General features: G+C 40.4%; 1 protein-coding gene across 5 annotated transcripts in view; it reads right to left on the minus strand.

Moving 5' to 3' along the window:
• The window catches only part of LOC307159019 (NLR family CARD domain-containing protein 3-like), a 66,023-nt gene that overhangs the window by 33,018 nt on the left and 7,619 nt on the right, over positions 1-25,386 (minus strand). For 2 of the 5 annotated variants that reach the window (XM_079872111.1, XM_079872110.1), the window contains exons 4-8: positions 14,851-14,976; positions 14,496-14,591; positions 9,826-11,550; positions 6,575-6,646; positions 5,902-6,075 (exon numbers count right to left, since the gene is read on the minus strand). In XM_079872111.1, coding sequence (XP_079728237.1) covers positions 5,902-6,075; positions 6,575-6,646; positions 9,826-11,550; positions 14,496-14,591; positions 14,851-14,976 — 2,193 coding nt within the window. The remainder of the gene's footprint in view (positions 1-5,901; positions 6,076-6,574; positions 6,647-9,825; positions 11,551-14,495; positions 14,592-14,850; positions 14,977-25,386) is intronic. The other 3 variants (XM_079872113.1, XM_079872112.1, XM_079872114.1) reach the window with 2 other exon arrangements.

Below are 25,386 nucleotides of genomic sequence, written 5' to 3' on the forward strand. Positions count from 1 at the left end.
ATGCTCATTATGAGCATTGAGAATAGCTGGATGGCTGAAACGTCTACTAATTACGTCTACTCAAAGCCTAATTGGTTAAAAAACTAAAGTGTGCATGTAGTCCATAAAATCAGTCATCATGACATTACTGTACACACACCCATGCAGAGTCAGCTGGCGTTGGTGTTGACATCACAGACGAGCACATCACCAATCAGCGATCCGCAGGCAGTTGTGATTGAGCGCGATAAGTTGTAGCTGTATATTTAAGTGATCGCTAATGCCAAAGTGACATAGCCGACTATACAGTAAGTTGTATCTACAGTAAAGAGTGAGATAGTGAGCAACTCTAAAAACGTACACATGTGGTGGGAGATGACTCGATGGTGACTATAACTCTTGGAGGAGAGCACTATGGAGAGCACAGTCGAATGACTTGAATTGAAATCAAATATGGGACGACTTCTGTCCATGGTCATGTGCACACTAGCCTAACCAGACATCTGCAACTTTTACACCGTCCAGACTGCATGCACTCTACTCGACCCTGACAGCTGCTGAAAAAGGTTTGAATCAACGATGAATCAGTTTTGACAGCTAAATTCTGCGTTATGTTCTGCAATGTGTACATCCGAGGGTTAAAGTCATCGGTTCATTTCTTGATTGCCGTTTTGACAGTGTCCACCTGGACATTTTAGTCATATTGGTTAATTCTCCTTAATTATTGCCCTGTTTTGATCTGTTTTCCTGGAAAATTTATTTATTTTTTATTTAATTTTATCATCGTTATTTTGTTTTAAGGAGATACAAATTGTGCTTATCAACCTTAAATGACATGGTAATGAAATTATATCACATTATTTTGGCAGTAAAATATTTCTTGTAGTGGGCGGGTTTTGGTGAGCATGGCTGCTTCTATGGTTATATATTCAAGGCGAGAAACAGGTTTTTATTTATTTAAATAAAACTAAATAAGTTTAAATTAATTTAAAGTGAAAAAGCCTACATTTCTCATTCGGCACGAATCCAAGTGTTTCATTATTTGCGAATCAAGCTAAACTATTAGGCCTGTTATGTAGGCTAAGCTTTGTACTTGGCATTATTGACATAAAATATAATTTTCCCATATAACAGCACAGTGAGGCGGTGGTCATGCTAAACACAGATTATATTACAGACTATTCAAATTGAGTGGTGTAACAATTTATATGTTTGGTTGACTGTATTTTATTTTAATAATGAACAGGCTGCGATATCAAGTTAGCAATTCAAGATTTGTGTGTGTGTGTGTGTGTGAGGCGGCGGCGCGACCACTGGATTTTTTCCTTCCAAGAGAGTAAACTCTTACTCCGTAATTTATGGTCATACATATAAAAGCAAGACATAATTTATAAATTTACAAAAGATATTCAGATTTTGTAAAATAATGAAAACAAACAGAATGTCTCCGTTTCCTTTATAGATTTTTTGAGCACGCCACAATGAACTGAAACTCAGCACGTTTTCTTTTGTTTTTTAATCTGTAATATTTAAGTGACACATTTTTAATATATCTGTCTAATATTTATTTTTCCCAATAAAACATTAAATGAATAGAAATAATAAGGTTTTGGTTAAATTCAATTAACACAAAAAAACGACAAAATGGTCACGTCAAAGCTCTTATTTTTTTGAAAGAGGTCATACATTTACACAACAGATTTTTGTGTGTGTCTTTTGTGGCATTACACTGCAGTTTTTAGCTTCTACATTCCAGTGTGTCCAGCCTGATTCTTAACCACAACTGGAATAACTTTATGTTATTATGCCTATTTATGTATTTGTATTATATATTCAGAAGTCTCGGCCTAATAGTTCAGCCTGATCTCAAGGCAGTTTGTACGGTGGTGCATTGCTGCCATTTACATATTATTTTTTCCACTCTATTATGTCGCAATAACGAGATGTTATGTCATTTTACATTTACATTACATTTACATTTATTCATTTAGCTGACGCTTTTATCCAAAGCGACTTACAATTGCTATATATGTCAGAGGTCGCACACCTCTGGAGCAACTAGGGGTTAAGTGTCTTGCTCAGGGACACATTGGTGTCTCACAGTGGATTCGAACCCGGGTCTCTCACACCAAAGGCAGGTGTCTTATCCATTGCGCCACACCATTTATTATTTATAAACGATTAGCTTGATAGAGCAAAAAGTTCTGGACGGTCAGGTTGATGGTATGTCTTGCTTAAACTTAGCTAACCACGTGTAAGTTTAGCTGCCCTAGTCACTTTCAAAATTAATTTTCTTTTGCATTTTCTTTTGTTGCCTGTCTTTATCTTGCGTGAGATGGCCTCTTCTTCCTCTATGTTTACTCTTTTCTGGTTTGAGTTGTTTCTTATAAATGAGATGATCTAACTATCTAATTTATATCTAAACATTTTTCTTAAAATAGCTTACTGATCTGGACTACTGATCTCTCTCTCTCTCTCTCTCTCTCTCTCTCTCTCTCTCAACTTGTATAATCTTTAATAAACACCCATCTCTTTTTTTAACTGCATTCCAAACCAATAGCTTCTCTAGTAAATAAATGACTTACAGAGACATACATGGACATGTTTTTAATGTCATTTTCAATTTTCTCTGCACAGTTCATCATCAGTGGCCAAAAGAAATCAAAGTGTCTTGAGTCTTGACACTTTTTCCAAAAGTGTTCCACCAACAAGTGCCTGTGCCGTTGTACTTTGAAAATCAGGAGCAAATTGATGCAATCCATACTCACCTGACATAAATTCTGGGCAGCACACCCACACACACTGTGACAATATCAAAATCACCATGGATGTCCTTTTTACATTTTTTAATGTTTAATTTTTTTTTTTTTTTTTTAATGAAATACCCACAGATATGAAACTTAAATTAAAAAGGCAGTTTGTGTTCTCGTAACACTTTCTTTTATGTGGTCTGTGACTCTTAGGGGGTCTACAGTGATTCTGCAGGTTCTCCAATAAGTCTTATAGTTTATCTTAATTTGCTTTGATGCATTTCTCAGATCACAACTGAAATCACATCATCTTGTCACTTGTGCACATCATAAAAGTAATTTCTCATTATTTTATACAAATTGCAAATGCTTCAGTACATTCATGCAATTGATAATGTACAACTGTCTGCTGTTTCCTATCAACTCTTTATGTCATGTTGATCAAAATATAGGCCTATTATACTATTTCTCTGTTGAATTGTCATACTTCTCAAAACATAGGCATTAGTTCCTTGCATAAGTCATTAAATGCAAAATGGTTGACTATAAACTGTCAAGCATGTTTTCAATACATTTCTATTAGACTTTATTTTGTAAATGTGTCCTGATTTGATGAATTGCAGAGGTGTATTTAGAATTTCACTAATGAAGGAAATAATGAATTGATAAATTAGGAAGCAGCAAGGCAATTCATAATCAATTGCATAAATTTACCAAAGCATTGGCAATTTGTTCAAAAGTGTTATGAGAATTTCAGTAGTGATCTGAGAAATGTACCAAAGCAACTGTGATAAAAAATTAAGTATTCAGGAATTTTATACAAAATTTAACAGTGAGTCCTGCTGCGTGTGAATTTGACAAAATCAAATTCACCATGGATGTCCTTTTTTTTAATGTTTTTTTTTTTTTTTTTTATCAGTGAGCAGAAACACTTTGACAGGAGGATAGAAAAACAGTTAAAGAAGAGTGGCAAGCCATAGGGAAGTCATCTACAGGAGTCATCATAATTCATAAATGGTGTTGATAAATAATGTTTTTGTGAACAACAATATTGTCTCTTTCTTCTAAATGGCCCTTGGAATTTTAGAAAAGGGATACATTGTGTTTGTCTTCATAAAATGCTATGTAGGACACTGTTTTGTAGCTGTATGATGACCAATAGTGAATAGTACAGTATATTTCATCGAGGATCCATATGATTACACGGTGCTGTATGTCAAATGGGCTGAATATGGTTAATATCTAAATGTAACTTTATATAAATTCACAACAACATATTTCACTCAGTCTCCTGTATATAAAAATATTCTATATTATAAAAATATATTCTATATTCAATATTCAATGAACTATTCTACAGTAGGTCATATATCATTACTTGTCATCTGATTCAACTATGTGTATTATTAATTTTTTAATTCACAAAAACAAATAGTCTTCTGTAGGCTGAGTGAAGAGAGTGAAGCCCAACTGAATATCTACAGATATATTATCCATAGTGCAGATCTACACTGTAAAGTTTATATTTAAATTAACAAAAAACACACAATTGGGCAAAGTGTGTTAACGGGAAGGTTATTAATGTGTAAGTTTTGAGCGTCGATTTAATGGTGTTATTTCGCAGTATATCCCCCTACTGGACGCATCTGGAACAGCAGGGGCGTAAAACTGCTGGGGCGTAAAACTGCCTGGGGCGTAGATCTACCGGCTCCAGGTCTGCAGCCTCCCCATATAGACCGATTCGGCGGCATTCATTCGCGGCAAATCATTGCGGCTTGATGGCGGTAACGTTAGCACATAGTAGTATGGACGGCGACATCATTGAAAATGAAGAAAACGGAGATCCCAGAGATTCGGCAGACAAACAGCAAGACATTCCCAATCATCCTTTGAGGTTTACATTTGATCACTTGCGGTCTCTCTCTCCCTGTCCGTCCCAGACACACACGTTTTTTCACTCACTCACTGTCCTACACACAATTACGTTATGACATGTTACGCATTACAGAAGGTCTGTACACCCTAGTTGCTCCCAAGTTCTTGAAGGGATTCAGGACAAATCCATGCACATCTACAGATTTGAGAGCATACATCACTTGCCCATTTTTCTTTTGCTGGATGTCTATTGTCTATTTGCATATCAATAAAGATTTTTTTTAATACAATGCACATTGAACTTTTATAGCACTTCAATTGTAAAAATTGTGAGACTGACAATTACATTTATTTTTTATTAGCACTCTATGTTCAAAGATTTACTAGCTGTCAGTTCATTTCTTATACACTGCTGCCATCTAGTGGTTGTTAGTTATAACTAAAAGTATGGGGAACTTCTTAATTAATGTCTGTTTAATAAATCATATTTTATCCGTTCCAGAAGCCATATTTGAGCACACACACATACATGTAGATTCCTTTAAATGTTAAGGGGAAGATTAAAAAAGAGAAACTGGATCTGTGAATTCTCACAGAATCACAATTGAATTCATATCTTGCTACTCAGTCAGAATCTGATTAACCTGGAGTCCCAGTCTCCGTCACAATAATCATATATGTAATGTTTTAGGCCTATTGGCAGACATCTGTTTAAAATGAAGGAAATGGCATATAAAGAACTTTTTTTCCAAATCCACTTAAGTTTCTCAGATTGCACTCTAGTAACATTTGTGTGGTCCAGGTAAAATGGTTGTCATTCACAAGGCTACTTTTACTTTTATACTTTTAAGTAAATTTACAAGCCTGTACTTTGTTACTTTTACTTGAGTAAAGAAGTTAATTCAGTTCTTCTACTTTTACCAGAGTATTTTTTTAACACAAGTATCTGTACTTCTACTTGAGTAGGGAAAGTGAGTACTTTTGCCATCTCTTCAAAGTGTGTTTTTCAGTGTGACTATCAGCACTGCAGAATCACCTTAATGAGGAGCAGCTCATGTGTTCAGTCATTTACAGATCAAACACATGAACTCACAGCAGGAGAAACGCTTTAAAAATATTAATTCTCTTACATCCTATGAACAGATGTAAAAATAATTTGATGAATTTGATCATGTTGTTTTAATAGCTTTGCTTGTAATTATGAAATAATAGTTATTTCCCTGCATTTTATTCCATTTTGATTATACTTTATGAATTCACAGTGATAGTTTCATGCGACAGTCACGTATGATCTTACCCCAGTTTCTCCAGTTTACAGTGAGGATTCGCAAGTCCATCAGAGAACAACTTCACTCCTGAGTCTCCTAGTTTATTCTTATACAGATTCAGATCTCTCAGGTGTGATGGGTTTGATCTCAGAGCTGAAGCCAGAGCAGCACAACCTTCACCTGTGACACCACAATCCCACAACCTGTAGAGAACAATGACACACTCTTCACTCTCAGATCAAAACAGAAATCTTTGTTTTTCGTAATTGTGTTTATAATTTGTGTAATATCTATTTTTTTAAACAATGAATTAAATATATCAGTAAGTTTAACTGTTATTCTAAGAGATTATGTCTCTATGTGAGGGAGAAAGATTATATAAAACTGATAAAATGAAATACATTGAAAACATCCGTTTTTTCACTAAATATAAATGTATTAACATTTAAATTACATTTAAATTAATATAAAAAGTCTACATATAAATGTTTATATACATACATTATAAATGCATATATTTTAAAATAAATTTCTCACATATATATCATAAAAAACGGTTAAGTAGATTACAAATCAGGTCAGATAACTGGAGGGTTTAAAAGCTGAAGTGTGACTCATATTTTTTGTTAAACATTATAAATTAATGGTTTAAGTAAGAACTGTTATGTTTCAACAGTGATGCTTGTTCTCAGTGTGACTTACCGAGCGTATCTAGTTGCTGTAACCACAGGCATCAGCTTCTGAAGAACTTCATCTCCAGTGTTCTGTGTGACACTAATCAAAAATAAAAAAATACACAAGTTAATTATTCATATATATATATATAATTATAATCATAATAATTCATATCATAAGTAAATAATACATTATACATTCCTAAATACCCTCAAATATGTTTTTTAATTAAACACTGCTTTATAAAGGACGTGAAAAAGTTGTGTTAGTATCGATAACTGTAGAAGCCTCGTATTCAGCCATCACAGATTTGTTTTTTTCTTTTTCTTGTCAGTGTTGCTGTGGCAGGTCTATTAGTCTGCATTTACACCACTACACTATTTTGACATATCAGATTATTTTGTCCTGTCCGTTGCTGTGGTTATCACCATGGCGACATTTAACTTTTTTTAAAGAAAAAGTCTTTTTGTACCTGCATCAGCAAATTATTCCTAAAAAATTAAGCACGAGTTTGTTTGTTTGTTACTTGTTTATTTACCTACTTGTTTATTTAATAATTTACTTAGTTTTATTGTCACAGGAAATGATGCGCACAAAATGTGAATCATTGTCCATCATTTTGCAAGCAACTGGTGATAAAGAAAAATGATTTTGAGACATTAATCTAATTTATTGTCTTAATACTTCTCTTGTGGCCCCTAGTGAAAAAAATGCATATTTTCATGAATCAAGAAGTGTTTTGTGTTCAACAAGTTGTCTTTGAAATGAGAAGTAAGCTAATCTAATCTTTTATCCTCACAGCCCGTCAGTTATGCGGTGATGCGCTATGAAATTATTTCGGGGCAAATGAACTGTAATATTAATGATAAAAGTAGCCTAATAATAATAATAATAATAACAGTAATGTAATATGCCCTGCTTGCCCGTCCGCTATGCCACTGTGAAGAGCTAAACGCCACCAGGAACGGCATCAAGGCCATTAACTGTTTTATCAAGTTTACTTTGGCGTCCGCGTGACCTAATTTTCATCATCAGGAGGATCCGCTTGCAGCCCAATTTTTGTGATTGTGCAGACGGTGCGCACACAATAGTCAAATGAGTTTACTTTGAAAGGCTTGTGCACTCAACTGGAAAATGAAGTTACACGGGCAGGCCCGGAGTGGGTAATCGGGAGAATCGGGAGAATTCCCGGTGGGCCGCTTCACTTTTGGGCCGGTCGAGGATTTTATTTTTATTTTTTTTTCACATTACAATGTCTCGTTAGTTACATTAGGCTACACACGTTCCGCATTCTGACACCGCAGCGCGCAGCCTCTTCATGGGTTGTACCATGTGAGGGAGTTCTACCCTCCCCTACCAGGGCTCCAGATTAACTTTTCCACTGGTTGCACTGGTGCTACCAACTTTCTCAGTTGGTCACACCAGCATATGATTTGGTCGCACCTTTTTTTTTTCTACATGCCATGGGATTAATCAATGCATGCTGATGAATTGTGGTCTTAATCTGCATACCCTAGTTTTGCAATGATGTAAAAAGACTGACAGTGGCTTTGCTGCATTTTCATGTTGGATAGCAGCAAATGTGGAGCTTTATCGCTGAGGAAGCACGCAGATAACTGTGGAACAAACCAAACCGTTCTGTCGAACAGTATTCTTCAAATTTAACACTGTTAAAGGGTTAGTTCACCCAAAAATGAAAATTCTGTCAGTAATTACTCATCCTCATGTTGTTCCAACCCGGTAAGACCTTCTTCTTTCCTTCTCTCTGGGCCTCTAATAGTTCACGTAGTGTTTTTGCGCTGCGCGTCTGTGTTATACGTCATCACGCATCACACACATGACCAGCGTCGGCCAATAGTGAGCCTACGTGGTGACGTGTAATACAGACACGCTGCGCAAAAACACTACGCGAACCAACTAGAGGTCCAGAGAGAAGGAAATGAATAGTGGAATAAAGTCATTATTTTTGTTTGTTTTTGCACACAAAAAGTATTCTCGTCGCTTGATATACTTAAGATTGAACCACGGACTATATTAACGATCTCTTTAATAACTTTTCTGGGCCAGCAAGTTTCGGCCACCTAGCAGCCTATGGAGGAGTGACCCAGCACTCAGATTTCATCAAAAATATCTTAATTTGTGTTCCGAAGATGAACGAAGGTCTTACGCGGTTGGAACAACATGAGGGTGAGTAATTACTGAGAGAATTTTCATTTTTGGGTGAACTAACCCTTTAAGTATGTGTGGTGTACAGGGCGTGTTTGAACCTAAAATTGTCAGATGTAGGCTAGCCGAAATTGGGTGGCAGATATAGTGTTGTAGCCGTGTCTGTTTGATTGGTAAAATGTTATAAGGCTACTCAGTTTTGTGGTAACGTTAGCCATGTTCTTCATGCACCAGCCTTTTGACAGCTTCGGCTGAAGTTGTCGTGTAATAACTTCTGTATGACCTGGCAATAAACATTTTTGTATGTGTGCCTATAATGTGATAGTCTAAACTGATTTTATTTCGGTTGCGGGTCGGGTGTCGGTTCTATTGTAAGCGGGTCGGGTGCGGATTTTAATTAGTGCTGCTGTCGGAAAACGGGTCGGATGCGGTTGTAAGCACTGCGGGTACGGGCGGGTGCGGATTTACAAAATCGGACCCGTGCAGGACTCTGCCCCACGGTCACGGCACAAAAATACTATTAAAACTTAATTTAGGAAAAATACTTGCTATTAAATATCTTCATATTAACTGCCTTTTTTATTAATGCAATACAGTGAATGACCGCCGTCTGTGTCTCCCAGTGTCATTATTGTCAGTTTAGTATTCAGTGATTAATTTACACAGAAAAACAAAAGATAACATGTATGCCTTCATCTCAGAATACATTATCTGTGTCTTAAATTTCATAATGAACGCAGATAAACTCAGTGCCGACTCGTTTTCCATCAGTTCTTTTACATGAATTAGAATGTGTGCAAAGGATTGTGAGAGATTGAAGAACACAAAGGATATACTTGATACATCCTTCAAAATGAGCTGAATTAAAGACACAAAATGAAGTCTGTCTTCAAAACATCCTTCAAACTGAGACGGCCTTCAGAGGCTTGATGACGTGGCAGTCGAGATATGCAGCCTTTCTAGGACACAGCCATGGTTTGAGAAACACCCGCAAATTATGTACAATATCCCAGAAATCAATCTGTGTCCCGTGATTTAAACACCTCTGATCTCTTAGTTTCCCTTTGTTCAAAATGTTTTAGGCTGTAATGATTGTACTCAGTGTTACTTACTGGTCATCTCTGTCTCCAATTAAGCTCTTCAGGTCAAACCTCTGCAGTGTCTCCTCTGAGGACAACAACACAAACACTAAAGCTGACCACTGAGACGAGGAGAGTTTCACAGCACGTAATCCTCCAGACGTATGAGGTTGAGCTTCGTTCACAAGTGAAAGATCACCCAGTTCATTCAGACAGTGAAACAGATTGATGTATTTATCTGGAGAGGGATTCTCACTGATCTTTCCTTTAATATAGTCAACTGTTCTCTTATTGTTGTGAGAGCTGTTTGCTGTCTGTGTCTTTAGTCCTTGTAAGAGACTCTGATTAGACTTCACTGACAGACCCAGAACGAAACGAAGGAAAAGGTCCAGATGCCCATTTTTACTGTCTAAAGCCTCATCCACAGCTCTCTGATGGAGATCAGATAGTGAAACTTTGTCTCCATTAGTTGGTTTGGTAATCTGGTCAAACACATTGATGTTATTGTTGATAAAGGAGAGATGCACATATAGAGCTGCTAGATGTTCCTGAATGCTCAGATGAACAAAGCAGAAGACTTTCCCCTGATACAAGCCCAACTCCTCTCTGAAGATCTGAGTGCACAATCCTGAGTAAACTGATGCTTCCGTCTCATCAATGCCACACTCGATCAGGTCTTCCTCATAGAAGATCAGGTGGCCTTTCACAAGCTGCTGGAAAGCCAGTTTCCCCAGTTTGACAATCATGTCTTCATCTTTCACTTTCTTCTCATAGTCCTTCTCATGTTTGATGTTGGTCTGAATGAGCAGGAAGTGTGTGTACATTTGAGTGAGAGTCTTGGGAATCTCTCCTCTCTCTGCTTCACTCAACATCTTCTCTAGAACAGTGGCTGAGATCCAGCAGAACACTGGGATGTGGCACATAATAAAGAGGCTCCTTGAGGACTTCAGGTGTGAGATGATCCTGTGGGCCAGACTCTGATCACTGATTCTCTTCCAGAAGTATTCCTCCTTCTGTGTGTCACTGAAGCCTCGTACCTCTGTCACTCGATGGACACACTCAGAGGGGACGAGATCCGCTGCTGCTGGTCTGGAGGTGATCCAGATGAGAGCAGAGGGAAGCAGATTCCCCACAATGAGGTTCGTCAGCAGCTCGTCCACTGAGGCTGATTCAGATTTATTACACAGTTTCACTTTGCTCTTAAATTTCAGAGTCAGACGACACTCATCCAGACCATCAAAGATGAACAACACTTTATATTCATCACTGGATATTTCCATTTCTTTTGTTTCAGGGAAAAAGACATGAAGAAGATCTGAAAGACTGAGTGTTTTGTCCTTCATCAAGTTGAGCTCTCTGAAAGCGAGTGGAAATATGAGCTGGACGTCCTGATTCTCTTTCCCTTCAGCCCAGTCCAGGATGAACTTCTGCACAGAGACTGTTTTTCCAATGCCAGCGACTCCCTTTGTCAGCACAGTTCTGATGGGTTTGTCTTGTCCAGGTAAAGGTCTAAAGATGTCATTGCATTTGATCGGTGTGTCCTCTGTTTCTGCTCTCCTGGACTGTGTCTCAATCTGTCTCACCTCATGCTCATTATTGATCTCTCCACTTTCACTCTCTGTGATGTAGAGCTCTGTGTAGATCTCATTCAGGAGTGTTGGGTTTCCCTGCTTTGATATTCCCTCATACAAACACTCAAACTTCTTTCTCAGATTTGATCTCAGTGTGTTGAGGACTTCAGCAGGTTTAGAGTCATTGCTGTAAGATTAAAATACCACATTATTACACAAGTTAGAGAAGTAAATAACCATAATTTACAAAACTATTTATGGGACACAGAACATCATAGGGATGCTCGATTATGGAAAAAATCATAATCACGATTATTTTGGTCAGTATTGAAATCACGATTATGTAACACGATTATTTCACATGACTTTGGGAACGTGTTGCATTTATTAAAAAGACACCTTTCAACAATTCTTAAAAAAATCGAAATTTGAACATTTATTGTACTTTTTGAACTATTAAAATAAATAATATAACAGATAATACTTCAATGAGTATTTTAATACTTCCAGCAGGTCTACCACTTAATATAATGCGGAAAATTCCCCCGCAAACACTGATTCACTTTAACCCTCTGGGGACCAAGCTGTTTTTGGGGTCCTTGAGATGTTCTGACATACCTTGACATTTGTGCTTTTTTCAGTTATTTATAAACATGTTAATGGCTAAGGTGTAAATTCACTCTATATAGCACAAACAGGGCTACCATAATATGCTAGCAACGTGTATGTAGATGTTTGTATTTTTAAGAGAATAATGTTTATGCGTGGTTATTGGAAAAAATTAAAATGAAAGTTGCTGAATTAAGGCCACAAAACACATATTAAATATGTGTCCACAAGACTTTTGACTAATGGATGTTGTCCCTTTGAGTTCTAGCTTCAAAATGATGTGAAAATAGTCTTGCTTTATCGTTCACCAAAAAAGAATACATTAATTTAAATGGTGTAAAACAGGTTTTGCTTGGAAAGCCAATATGCGAGGGGGGGGGGGGGGGGGGCGTGAAGGAGGAGTAGTTTACACCTTAGATTACAATGTCCCACCCACTCTGCATAATGACTCTGCAAAATGAGCCATGCATTCAGGTGTGACACTGACTGAGCCACAATGCAAGGACAAAAGATGTATTTAGACTTATATTGACCATTTAAGATTTCGCTTACATCTCTCTTGTAAATATGTTTTGCTATTTTATTAAAAAATGTTACAATTACAGCAATAATTACAATTTCAACAATATTTCAAGTGTACTCTTTCTTTGTAAAAAAACAACAAAAAAAGATTATAGGCCTACATTTTATCATATGTATTCATTAGTTTGAATATAGCCAACATTGGAACATCTAACATCTTAATTTTTGACAAAAATAGTATTTTATATATATATATATATATATATATATATATATATATATATATATATATATATATATATATATATATAACACGTTAGATATGAGCAGAAATTGCTAAACAAAAGCTTATTTGATGTGACAGTATATTCTACAGTAGCCTAAAAACTGTACCCAAATAGTCAACAAAATGTTGTCTTTCATACTTCGCCTGACTGTAACGTTGTTTTTATGAAATATTAGGGCATATAAATGCTAATTTGCAGTTTAATACGTTGCTTATACAAATACATTTTATTTCAACATATTCCAGTCGATTTTTACTCATCTCAGTAGGCTATAGCAAAGCAGTTTATTCTTTCACACACAGACGCGCGATTCCTATTTAGGCTAAACAGTCTTTACAAATATGTACCCTTCATTCATCTCACAGAAAGGCGAGTCATATTATAGAAATGCGAATCATCTTTTTGCGGTTTACATAGGCCTACACTAACGTTATTCCATAAAGTTATTCCACATCAACATTGAGAAAAGAAAACAGCCTACCTCACTCCTCAGCGGGATCTGCTCCTCATATCAGGAGATATTGCTCCTCATATCAGCACTGTTCTGAGGAATCTTTTCTCCATAAGGTAGGCTTTATCATGCCTCACTCGCGACGCGCTTTGTTTACAGCTGATGTGGGCGTTTCACAGCTCTGAAATGGTTCTCAGAATTTGCGTTTGAATAGCACGCGCTCTCCGGGGAGTGGTCACATTACTTTTGAATGATCTCGTAATGAGCTCGACTGGAGTCGCTCTCTTTTTATACAGATTACAGAAGATGAGAATATTTGTTTTTCATATAAATTACTTCATTTAAAAGATGCGATCTCAAGCTTTATGCCCGTGGGTCTGTTTGCCTGTTTGACTGAATTTTCGCGGAGTTATTGATCATTTTCGAACGCGTTTCAAATGGGAGTTTACTGACAGAGAGAAGGCAGAAATCGCATCATGTTAATTTTTCTTTATTTGTCAAAAAGCAAAACACTTTATTTTTATTGTGAGTATATAGAAAAAAAATAGAAACTGAACAGGATCGATTGATGTATTACACGAAAATGAAAGATCAAAATTAACAGAGCATTTAGTGTTTATTTTTCATTGCTAAAAAAAAACCGAGCAAAACGCGCGGGCGCGTTTTTGGTCCCCAGAGGGTAACAAGTAGATTGTATGAGTAGCCTAAATTAATCCACACAGATTATAAAATCAAATCAATCATTTTAAAACTTTCTCCAAGACGCAATTTCACAAAGCGCGTGAGTGTTCAGCGGTGCTGCGTCTTCTCTCTCTCTGTCGCTCAAAATGGGTTGGACAAAGCAAGCGTTGAAACTACACTCTCGCGTTTAGGAGTCGGGACATGACGGAATTGTCACTTGCACAATCGGGCCAGCATTGCATCGTAACTAAAGTTGATAATTTTCACTTCTTTTTAATTCTTATCAGTTTAAACATTCAAGCTGAGAGAGTGCATTGCTTCAGGAGGGGCGGATGTGTGCGTGTCATTCAGAACACAAGACAAAGTTAGAGCGTTCTTTCAAAACAGAACATGGCAAAATAATCGTTTTTACTCGATTGTACAATTTTGGTGATCGTTGGGAAATTCAATTAATTGCACAGCCCTAGAACATCATTAGGTTTCTGAAATGTGTTAATCATTAATCATGTGTTTGAGTGATTTGTGATGTGAATTGCAGCACCTAAAATTAAACAACGACAACAAAAAAGTCCTGCATTTTACCTGAAACCAGGATACATGCTTTCATTAAAGTCTTGTGCTTGAATCACAGGCTTGTACACAGTTTTGTTTTTAACTGGTCTGGATAGAAGGTTTGACCTTAAATCAGAATGAAGAGGGTTAAAAATCAGACACACTGATATTGATGTAATTGTGTCATTAACTGAGTAACAGACCAACAGCTTTTACAGTGAGTGAATGTATTAACAATACAATATATAGAGCTTTACACAAGAGCACAATGACAATCATTAATAGTGACTGAAACTAGCAAGATTGTAACTCAAACTGCTGTATATTAATAACAATTTCATAAAAATCACATACAATAAGCTCATCTTTTATAGAAATGATATACCTGAGATCAGACTGTTTGTCTCCACTCTTAAAGTTTTGTGGCGGATTCATAGAGCCGTTACTCTTGATAGACACACAGCTGGACTCTGGTTTTGATCTCTTCTGCTGGACTGAACTGGTTTCAAAACTAAGTAAAATATAAAGAATACAGACTTATAAAAGACCACATAAATGTTGTCTACTTTTGCTTTAATGTCTGTAACTGTTTTGCACTGTGTTTCAAACTTTGATTACAATTATTTTGATAAATTAACTCACTGGTTTGCAAATGTTAAGCATGATTCAACAATTGTACCAAAGCGACTGAGAAAACCAGTAATATTAAGAATTAGGAATTCAAAACAAACCAATTGAAATCAACTATAGAATTATAGAATGATTCAACTCAGGTGAACATCAACCACGATCACATGACTCTTTTCTCAAAGGCACAATGGAGGACGAAGGCTCAACCAATGTTTTGCTGACCTTTAAAGATAAACCACCTTACTGTACTCTTGTAACGGTAGTCCTGCTGTGAAACATCACTGTTCTGACCAGACACCGTGAAGCTTTCAACAAATCTGAACCCGTATTTATCAAGCCTCTGAGAATTACTCACAAGAACACTGCTAAGAATGGAACAAGAGCAACTTAAGGACTTAAGAGTAAAACAATTCACGCACGGAGATGAGAAGGGTATGTATGGACTATGGATCTAACTCTGGGGGTTCTCTTTCAAACATTCGCTCGGTATCTCACAATGGGAAACGCCTCTGGGCGTGACAGACCTGGAAGCACCAATCACACCACGTCTGTCAGTTGACAGACCAATCACGACAGTGATGCGGGAGCCCGGCCTCCCTTATATATACCACTGCCGAAGGTCCCTACTCCATTCTCGTTCTCTTCCCCGTGAAGATCGAAATTGGAAGCTATTTTCAGCAGGACCTGTTTTCAAAAAGAGTTGTTTAACTGTTCTAAGACGAGCCGTCAAGGTACGTCACCGAACGCAGCTTTTTTTTTTTTTGTTGGCGGGTCTTCTTCACTGTAACAGTGATTTGATTTTATTCTGGTCTACTAGAAAATTAACGTGTTACGGCGAATTCTCTATATTCCTTTTCTGAGTGACACGTTGTGGTGAGCTTGGATAGCCTACTATTTTGCTATGGCAACTAACGTTACTAATTCTGCAAGCGGCGGACCGAAAGCAGAAACTTCACGTCCGTGTGCGTGCGGCTCAATGATATCGGGCAAGGATTATCATCCTTTGTGCATCGCATGCCTGGGGGTGAGACACGCTCAGGCAGCCCTCGCTAACCCCGCTAAACTCTCCATAGACTGGCCGTCGCAGCAGACGGGCCAAGGGGCAGAGAGAGATCTCTATGACGGCAAGAGACTGCCGTCACGTGCCCCACCAGTGAAACAGCTCATTCCAGCGGTCCCCGCGTGCGTTTCAGAGATGAAACGTTTCTGGGATAAGCCTTTTTCACACAGGGTTCCTGTAAAAGGATTTTCTAGGCTGGATGTGGATAACATGGAGGAGTTAGGGATGTCAAATTCCCCTCCTGTTGAGCTGTCAGTTGCACATCATCTCCACCCTAACCGCAGGGCAGCCTTTTCCTCAGCTTCAGCTTCACTGCCAGGACGCACTGATCGTCTAACGGCCTCAGTGTTTCAGAAGATTTATCGCTCTTCTGCACTGGCAGTGAGAGCTCTTAATGCCAACTCTCTCCTCACTGCTTATCAAGCAGAGCTCATGGAAGAGATGGGGAGGCAAATGGATGCTGGGACACCAAACCCAGCACTCTGGGAAGAGATTTGTGTCATTGCAGATCTCAACCTGAGAACTTCCAGAGGTGCGGTCCAGAGCTGCGGCCGCAGCATGGGCCTGGCAGTGGTCGGCGAGCGATCTCTCTGGCTGGGACTGTCCGGGTTGTCAGACAGAGAAAAGGTAGAATTCTTAGATGCTCCGGTTGAGCCCAAAGCCCTTTTCGGGGCATCTGTCACTGCTATGCGACAGCGGTGTGATCTGAAAAAGCAGGAGGGAGAGGCTTTCCAAACTTGCCTCCCTCGCAGATTCGCTGCTAGGGTTCCTCAACCACCACGGTCCAGGTTTGAAGCCCCCCAGAGGAGTGGTCGGTCAGATTTCAGAGGCCCTAGGCCTTCTCAGCCTCAGCAGACTGAGTCACAGTCTAAGCCAGCTCAGCCGAGGGGAAAGCCATCCTTCGCAGCGGCTGCAGCCAGACACCGACCAGCAAACCCTCAGGGAGGGAAGAAACGGCGAGCAACCTAATGCTTCATTATGTTCAGGACAAAGGGATGAACAACAGCACTCACGGAGTATCTGTTATCCTCCCTCAAAAAGAGCGGTCATTTTCTCCCCCTCCAGCCAAGAGAAGGCGTTGGACACGGGAATTGTTCACAGAAAGTTATCCGATGACCAGTTCGTTTGTGAAGTTTGCACCAGTTCCCCCAGTGCCTCACAGAGAAGTTTCCCTCCCTCCACCCACGGGGTTACAACAGAGGGCAGAGGGCTGTTTTCAAAAAGACATGTGTGCTGTGAAAATAATAAACACGTTTCCTGTGCATCCAGGCAGTGGGCCGAGGGCACAGCAATGTTTGAAAAGAAAAGGAAGCGGAAGCGTCAGCGGAAGCGTTCAGCTCTCGTGTTCAGCCTCCTCGTGTGAAGACCGACTTGGGTAAAGACCATCGACTCTACCTGCGCGACTCCACCGAGCAAGGACACCAGAAAGGCACTTAAGTATCTCCTTTTCCCTTTTCCTTCCCTCTTTTGATCCTATTGTTCACCTTAATCAACATGTGCTTTCAATACATTCCTGTTATCTCTCGGCAACGCCCTTTCATCACGCGCAAAAGGCAGCGCAATACTGCCAATCTGCGTCCCATTCTCTCATCCTCACACACTCCTCTCTCTCTTTCCGTGGGTCTATGGAATTGTCAGTCAGCAGTCAATAAAGCTGACTTCATTCCAGCCTTTGCATCTCATTCTACTCTTAGTATCTTGGCCTTGACTGAGACCTGGATTTGTCCAGAAGACTCAGCAACCCCCGCTGCTCTCTCTAGCAATTTCTCCTTCTCTCACTCCCCTCGCCAGTCTGGGAGAGGTGGGGGTACAGGGCTTCTCGTTTCTAACAATTGCAAATACTCCACACTCTCTTCTCTATGCAACAACAACTCATTTGAATATCATGCTATTACACTTACAACTCCCATTAAGATCCATATTGTAGTCATTTATCGCCCCCCAGGTCAGCTGGGTAACTTTGTAGATGAGCTGGATGTGCTGCTGTCCTCTTTCCCTGAGGACGACACCCCACTTCTAGTCCTTGGTGACTTCAACATCCATCTCGAAAAGCCGCATGCAACTGACTTCATCTCTCTCCTAGCCTCCTTCGATCTCAAACGACTCATCACCACAGGTACTCACAAATCAGGCAACCAACTGGACCTGGTTTACACACGCAACTGCACCACAGAGAACATTTTGGTGAGACCCCTCCATGTTTCAGATCATTTCCTCATTACTTTCAGTCTACAACTCTCTACCCCTGCACCACCACCCCCACCCCCACCACCAGTCACTTTCAGACGAAACCTGCGCTCACTTTCCCCCTCCCATCTCTCCTCTGCCGTGTCATCTTCTCTTCCCCCACCCTCACAATTCTCATCTCTGGATGTGAACACCGCAACAGATACCTTATGCTCCACTCTAACCTCTTCTCTAGACATTATCTGCCCTCTCTCCTCCAGGCCAGCACGCGATACTCCCTCTAACTCCTGGTTGTCTGAGGTTCTTCGTGAACACCGGACCGAACTCAAGGCAGCGGAGAGGAAATGGAACAAATCAAAAGACGCATCTGACCTGAGTATGTATCAATCTCTCCTCTCTTCCTTTTCTGTTGATGTTCATGCTGCAAAATCTTCATACTTCCACAACAAGATCAACAGCTCCTCCAACACACGATTACTCTTCAAGACATTCAACTCCCTCCTCTGTCCACCTCCACCACCACCCGCCGCCTCCTTAACTGCTGACGATTTTGCGAACTTCTTCACCAACAAAACAACAGCTATCAGCAGTCAGTTCTCAGCACCACACACACAGGAACCCAGACCGACCCCTTCCACAGCCAATAACCCTCTGTCCTCCTTTTCTCCGCTAACCGAGGAAGAAGTATCTACACTTCTCCTCTCCAGTCACCCTACCACCTGCCCTCTAGACCCCATCCCCTCACACCTTCTACAAGCCATCTCTCCCACACTTCTACCATCACTCACACACATCATCAACTCATCCCTCCATACTGGCACTTTCCCCACAGCATTCAAGCATGCTCGGGTTACTCCACTGCTTAAAAAACCAACGCTAAACACATCATTTGTAGGGAATTACAGACCTATCTCTCTCCTACCATTCATTGCGAAGACACTTGAAAGAGCTGTTTTCAACCAAGTAACATCCTTCTTGTCTCTAAACAACCAGCTAGATGTCAACCAATCTGGCTTCAAGAAAGGGCATTCAACTGAGACTGCATTACTGTCAGTCACAGAAGCCCTACGGATCGCAAAAGCTGCTTCCAAATCTTCAGTCCTCATTCTCCTGGATCTGTCTGCTGCCTTCGACACGGTGAATCATCAGATCCTTATGTCCAGCCTCTCATCACTGGGCATCACAGGAACTTCACTCCACTGGTTTGAGTCCTATCTCACAGGTAGGTCCTTCAAGGTCGCTTGGAGAGGCGAGGTATCCAGAGCACATCAACTGACCACAGGTGTTCCCCAGGGTTCAGTTCTTGGTCCCCTCCTCTTCTCCATCTACACCACATCACTGGGACACATCATACAGGCACACGGCTTCTCCTACCACTGCTATGCTGATGACACACAGCTCTTCCTCTCGTTTCAACCAGATGATCCCACAGTAGCTGCACGGGTCTCAAGCTGTCTGGCGGACATCTCCACATGGATGAAGGAACATCACCTGCAGCTCAACCTTGTAAAGACTGAGCTTCTCGTCCTCCCTGCCAATCCGTCTCTACAGCACGACTTCACCATCCAGCTAGATTCATCATCAATCACCCCATCAAGGTCGGTCAGAAATCTTGGAGTAACGTTTGATGACCAGCTGACCTTCACAGATCACATTTCAAAGACAGCTCGATCATGCAGGTTTGCACTGCACAACATCAGGAAGATCAGGCCTTTCCTAACTGAGCATGCAACACAACTTCTCGTCCAGGCCCTGGTCATGTCTAGGCTTGACTACTGCAATGCTCTTCTGGCTGGACTTCCAGCATGTGCAACCAAACCCCTACAGATGATCCAGAATGCTGCAGCTCGCCTTGTCTTCAACGAGCCCAAGAGGGCACACGTCACTCCTCTGTTCATCTCTCTGCACTGGCTACCTCTCGCTGCTCGCATCAAGTTCAAGGCACTGACGCTTGCTTACAGATCTGTCACAGGCTCAGCTCCCTCCTACTTTCACTCACTACTACGAGTCTACATCCCTACCAGTCGCCTACGATCGGTCAACGAGCGACGTCTCGTGGTTCCATCACAGAAAGCCACAAAATCACTTTCCAGAACATTCTCATTCACAGTTCCGTGCTGGTGGAACGCACTCCCCACCCTCATCCGGAATGTAGAATCCCTGACAACATTCAAAAGACAGCTGAAAACCTATCTATTCCGTGAGCACTTAACCTGTTAACCGTTGCCAGTGCGCGGGCGCACTGAAGCGGTTTTTTTAATATATAGTTCAAAGTTACTATCAGATTTAATGTTATACCTTGACAAACTATACATCATTAAAAAGATATAAGACTCAAGTTTCAGTATTTGACCACTATTGTATTCTGAGAAACTCATAGTGACAGTTATGTCTTAATTTGTGTCAGGAGTTATGAAATGAAAAAATGAGTCGATACCTTTGATATGAATTATGCGCGTCAGCCGCTTTCATTCATAAAAAACTCCCGTGCTGTTGTCATGACAGCGATACACAAAACAACGTCCTTCAGGGCTTTAGCTCAAAAATGTGCATATTTGGAGAGATATTGATAGATTCTCATAGATTTACATCAGATTTCTATAGACAGGAATAATATTTATTGAATTTATACCCAAATGCGTCGATGTAATCATTATGAGCGCTTCTTACTGAGATGTGCTGGGTTTTCAATTCATACCAATAGCCTGAGGGCGCTATTATGCACAATAATAGTCCATATATGGAACATGAAGAAGAGCCATGATCATGTGACATTCCAGGACGTCACTGATACACACAAAGCTAACAAGAGATCGCTGTAACATGCAGATACAGACATTTTGAAGACAATAAACATGATTGCAATGATATTTGAGTTACCTGTGTTTTTCAAGCCATGCCAGGTATTTCCATAATAATAGATTATATTTATAATGTAATGCTAATCTATATAGACTGTCATTGTGCAGAATACCATACAATAGTATATTTTCTTTCTGATTTTTTTATCTGAAGCCAAATTAGATCACAGAAGATTATTTAAAATACTCACTTGCGTTTTATAAAGTAAGTTTGGAGCACAAACATGGTTTTAATCTCATAAACTGTCGTGTATTGATGGTGTGCTAAGCTAACATGCTAGCTAGCCCTAGGTGCACCTGCCATCTTGAAGTTATACTTTTATTATTTTTCGAATGCTTACTGAAAGTTTCTTTATTCAAGAAATGTATTTGATACAGTTTAAAATGTGTGGTGAACTTTGAGAAAAGAAATTAGGGACTGAAACCCTATGAATAGCCTGTGAATAGCCAGTCGTTAGTAGCTATAATGCAGACAAAAGAAATGCATATTTAGAGCCATAACCAGGCTGGAGAGGTGTGAATGTGTGCAGGGGGAGACTGAGACTGAATGGGGCTCGTTTGCACCACAAAACAATAGAGACAATATACTGGATAGATGGTTAGAAGATGACAATAAACATCAGAAGCATCTTAGCGTCAAATCAAAATAAAGTCATTGACATGGTCTTGAAAAACATTTAACTAAATACAGAGTTTTGGACTTATTATCTTCAGATTTTAAACATAAAATGTTTAGACATGTGGCTTTAGCTATAGTGCATTTCTAGATTGCTCCAGTGCCAACTTCAATTTTATTTTCATGAGGATGTTTCATAAAAAATAATTTCTAATAACTTTACAAAACTTTGAAGCTATTTATAACAATTTTTTTCATTATGACAATAATTAATTATACATTTACAATAAACTGCCAGGTGTCAGCTTTCAAATGAGATCATACTTGTGCTTTTAGTACAAAGGGTTCATGAACTGTATCTGTTTCAGTTTGGGTATGTCATTTCTGGGGATTTTTCAAAAGTGGGGTTGCAGCTTAACAGGTTAACCTCATAAAAAAAAAAAATTAAAAAAAAAATCTTTTCCCTTTGAAACATCACTTATCAGGCTTATGCTACTCTGAATAATGCCTGAACTTCGTATTTTGAGCACTTCTTGCGTTGTTGTTGTTTTTGCCTCTTCATGATGACTCGCTTAATTTAGTCCTAATTTGTAAGTCGCTTTGGATAAAAGCGTCTGCTAAATGACTAAATGTAAATGTAAATGTAAAAGCACACACAAAAACAAAAATGTCCAGATCAGAGCTGCAGTTCCCAGCTCTACCGCTAGATGGCGCCACCGCGTCACTAGTGGACGAGAGCGGCTGTGGGCAGCTCGCTGCTCATACAGAGAGCTGGCGCGCATGCGCAGTACACCCCTGGGTTTTATCCACAATAAGCCGGGGTTATTGTCTTCAATTTGCTGTAAAACCTCCACTTTTCAACAGTGTGTTAATGTCAGCAGCAGAGGGGGAGTCAGCTCAGGTTGTAGAGGAAGAAATAGCCTCTTTATTGAGCAAAAGAGCTATTCGAGTTGTGCCGCCGGAGGACAGCCATCAGGGTTTTTACTCCCGGTATTTCGTTATTCCCAAGAGAGGGGGGGTCTCCGTCCTATTCTGGATTTACGGAACCTCAACAAACACCTCAGGAAATACAAGTTCAAAATGTTGACCTTAAAGACGCTATCTCAAACTATTCGTCCCAAAGACTGGCTTACGTCAGTCGATCTGAAGGATGCATATTTTCACATAAGCATCTACCCAGCACACAGAAAATTCCTCAGGTTTGCCTATCGAGACACAGCCTACGAGTTTTTGACAGTCCCCTTCGGCTTGTGTTTAGCGCCCAGGGTATTCAGCAAATGTGTGGAAGCAGCGCTCACACCGCTGAGAGTGATAGGTCTGAGAGTGTCAGCATATTTGGACAATCTGCTGCTGTGTGCGCCGTCATGGCAACAGGCAGAGAGAGAGACAACAATGCTCGTGTCTCATTTGCAGAGCTTAGGTTTCAAGATAAACGAAACGAAAAGCTGCTTGGTGCCTACACAAGAGATAATTTACCTGGGTCTCAGACTAAACTCAGACCTATATCGAGCTTATCTGTCCGAGGAGCGCGTCAGGTCAATTCGCGGTTGTCTGTCCCTTTTTCAGAAAGGAAACAGAGTGTCATTCAGACTGTGTTTACGTCTTCTAGGTCTGATGGCCTCGACAGTTTCTGTCATTCCCCTGGGACTGTTGCGAATGAGAGAGTTTCAGAACTGGACAGCGGCGCAGGGCTTGTGTCCAAAACGACACCTCAACCGCAAAGTGATAGTGACGTCACTCTGCATGCGTGCTCTCCGTCAATGGAGAGATCGGTCCTTTCTCGAGTCAGGGACTACGCTGGGAACAGTTTCTTTGAGAAAGGTGGTGACAACGGATGTGTCGCTCACAGGTTGGGGTGCAGTGTGCGAGGGCAGGATAGCGAAGGGGAAATGGCCCGTCTCGCTACAAAACGCACACATAAACTTCCTAGAACTGTTAACGGTTTTTCTGGCTCTGAATCATTTTGTGCGGTTCCTAAGGAACCACCACATTTTGATCAGGTCGGACAACACAACGCCGGTGGCATACATAAACCGCCAGGGAGGCACACGTTCCCATCTGCTTCACAGTCTGGCACAGAAAATAATCTTGTGGGGCGTGAAGCATTTTCATTCACTACGGGCAACCCACGTCCCGGGAATAATGAATGTGGGGGCGGATCTCTTGTCCAGGGGGAATCCTCTGTATGGAGAGTGGACTCTCCACCCTCAGGTAGTGAGCCAGTTGTGGGAGAGGTTCGGCTGGGCTGCCGTCGATCTCTTCGCCTCGCACGAAAACACTCAGTGTCCTCTGATCTTCTCTCTGGCGAGAAGCGGTGCGCCTATGGGTGTGGATGCTCTGGCGCACCCGTGGCCAAACGCACTACTGTACGCGTTTCCTCCACTGAGCAGGGCTTAAAGTATTCCGGCACCGTGCCGGATCTCCGGCGTGCGGCCGTGAGGAATAAAAAAAAATAAAAAAAATTGTAACTTGCATGCGGTTTAATATTTTCGAGTCAATTGATTTCACCTACCAATCATATGAAAGGAACGCAGCTCTTACTAACGTTACAAGCCTATCAGAAGCGGAGCAGGGCGGGGCCTGGCAACACAGTGTGATTGAGATTTATATGTTGTCGGTGAAAGGAGCGCTAGTTCATGAAACTTGGAGATGATGTCTTACCCACGGGCGTAATTTCCTATGGGGACACTTTCCAAAATCCCGTTGTCCCCCCCACCCCCACTCCCACTCAAATTCGTTTGTTATGTTTAACCGCACGCCGTCATTGCCGCGGAGGAGCAGGACCGAGCCTGTGTAAAAGCTCACTGAATGTTCTAATGAGCAAACGCGGTTGCGGCACAGACAGTGATGAAACGCCAGAAACAACAACAGGTGACTTTAATGTCATCATGGATGAAAAGAAAGAAAGGAGATGTGAGTTGGTTGATTCAGTAAATTAGCTCAGGTCAGGATAATCATATTTTCTGTCTACACCTGTTGATAACTGAGCTAACGCTAACTGCTGCTTGGTAACTTCAGACTTATTTAATTTTAATATTTAATTAAATATTCTGTGTAGCTTACAAAAAACCAAAAACATTCTGTGTAGGCCTACCATGAAAACGAGTCCACTTTAAACCGCAGCATTTTCTGTCAGCAATGTATGACAACATAAACGCATGCGATTAATTTTTGTCCAGCTTTAACGTGTTTAAATATTTATTGCAGCGTCCGTTCTTTCTGTCATCCTTTGGGTTATATGATCATGCTCTCCTTCACGCAAATGTTTTAAACTATCAATGCGCGAGAAGATAAAAGAGAACGCGCTGTCAGTGAATGTCCTCCTGAAACACACACACACACACACACACACACAGGGCCGTTTCTAGGCATAGGCAAACTAGGCGGTCGCCTAGGGCGCAAACAGCTGGGGGCGCCATTGAGAGACCCCACCCCACCAAGAGATTTTTGCCCAAGCGAGTGGAAGAAAAATCCTTCTTTTTTTACATTTCCGATAATGGAGCGTATATTTGCACTAAGTGCCTGTCTTTTTTAGCAAAAATACGCCCATCTCTAAATATCTACAGT

This window comes from Squalius cephalus (assembly GCF_949319135.1).
Source record: "Squalius cephalus genome assembly, chromosome: 5".
Classification (NCBI taxonomy): Eukaryota; Metazoa; Chordata; class Actinopteri; order Cypriniformes; family Leuciscidae; genus Squalius; species Squalius cephalus.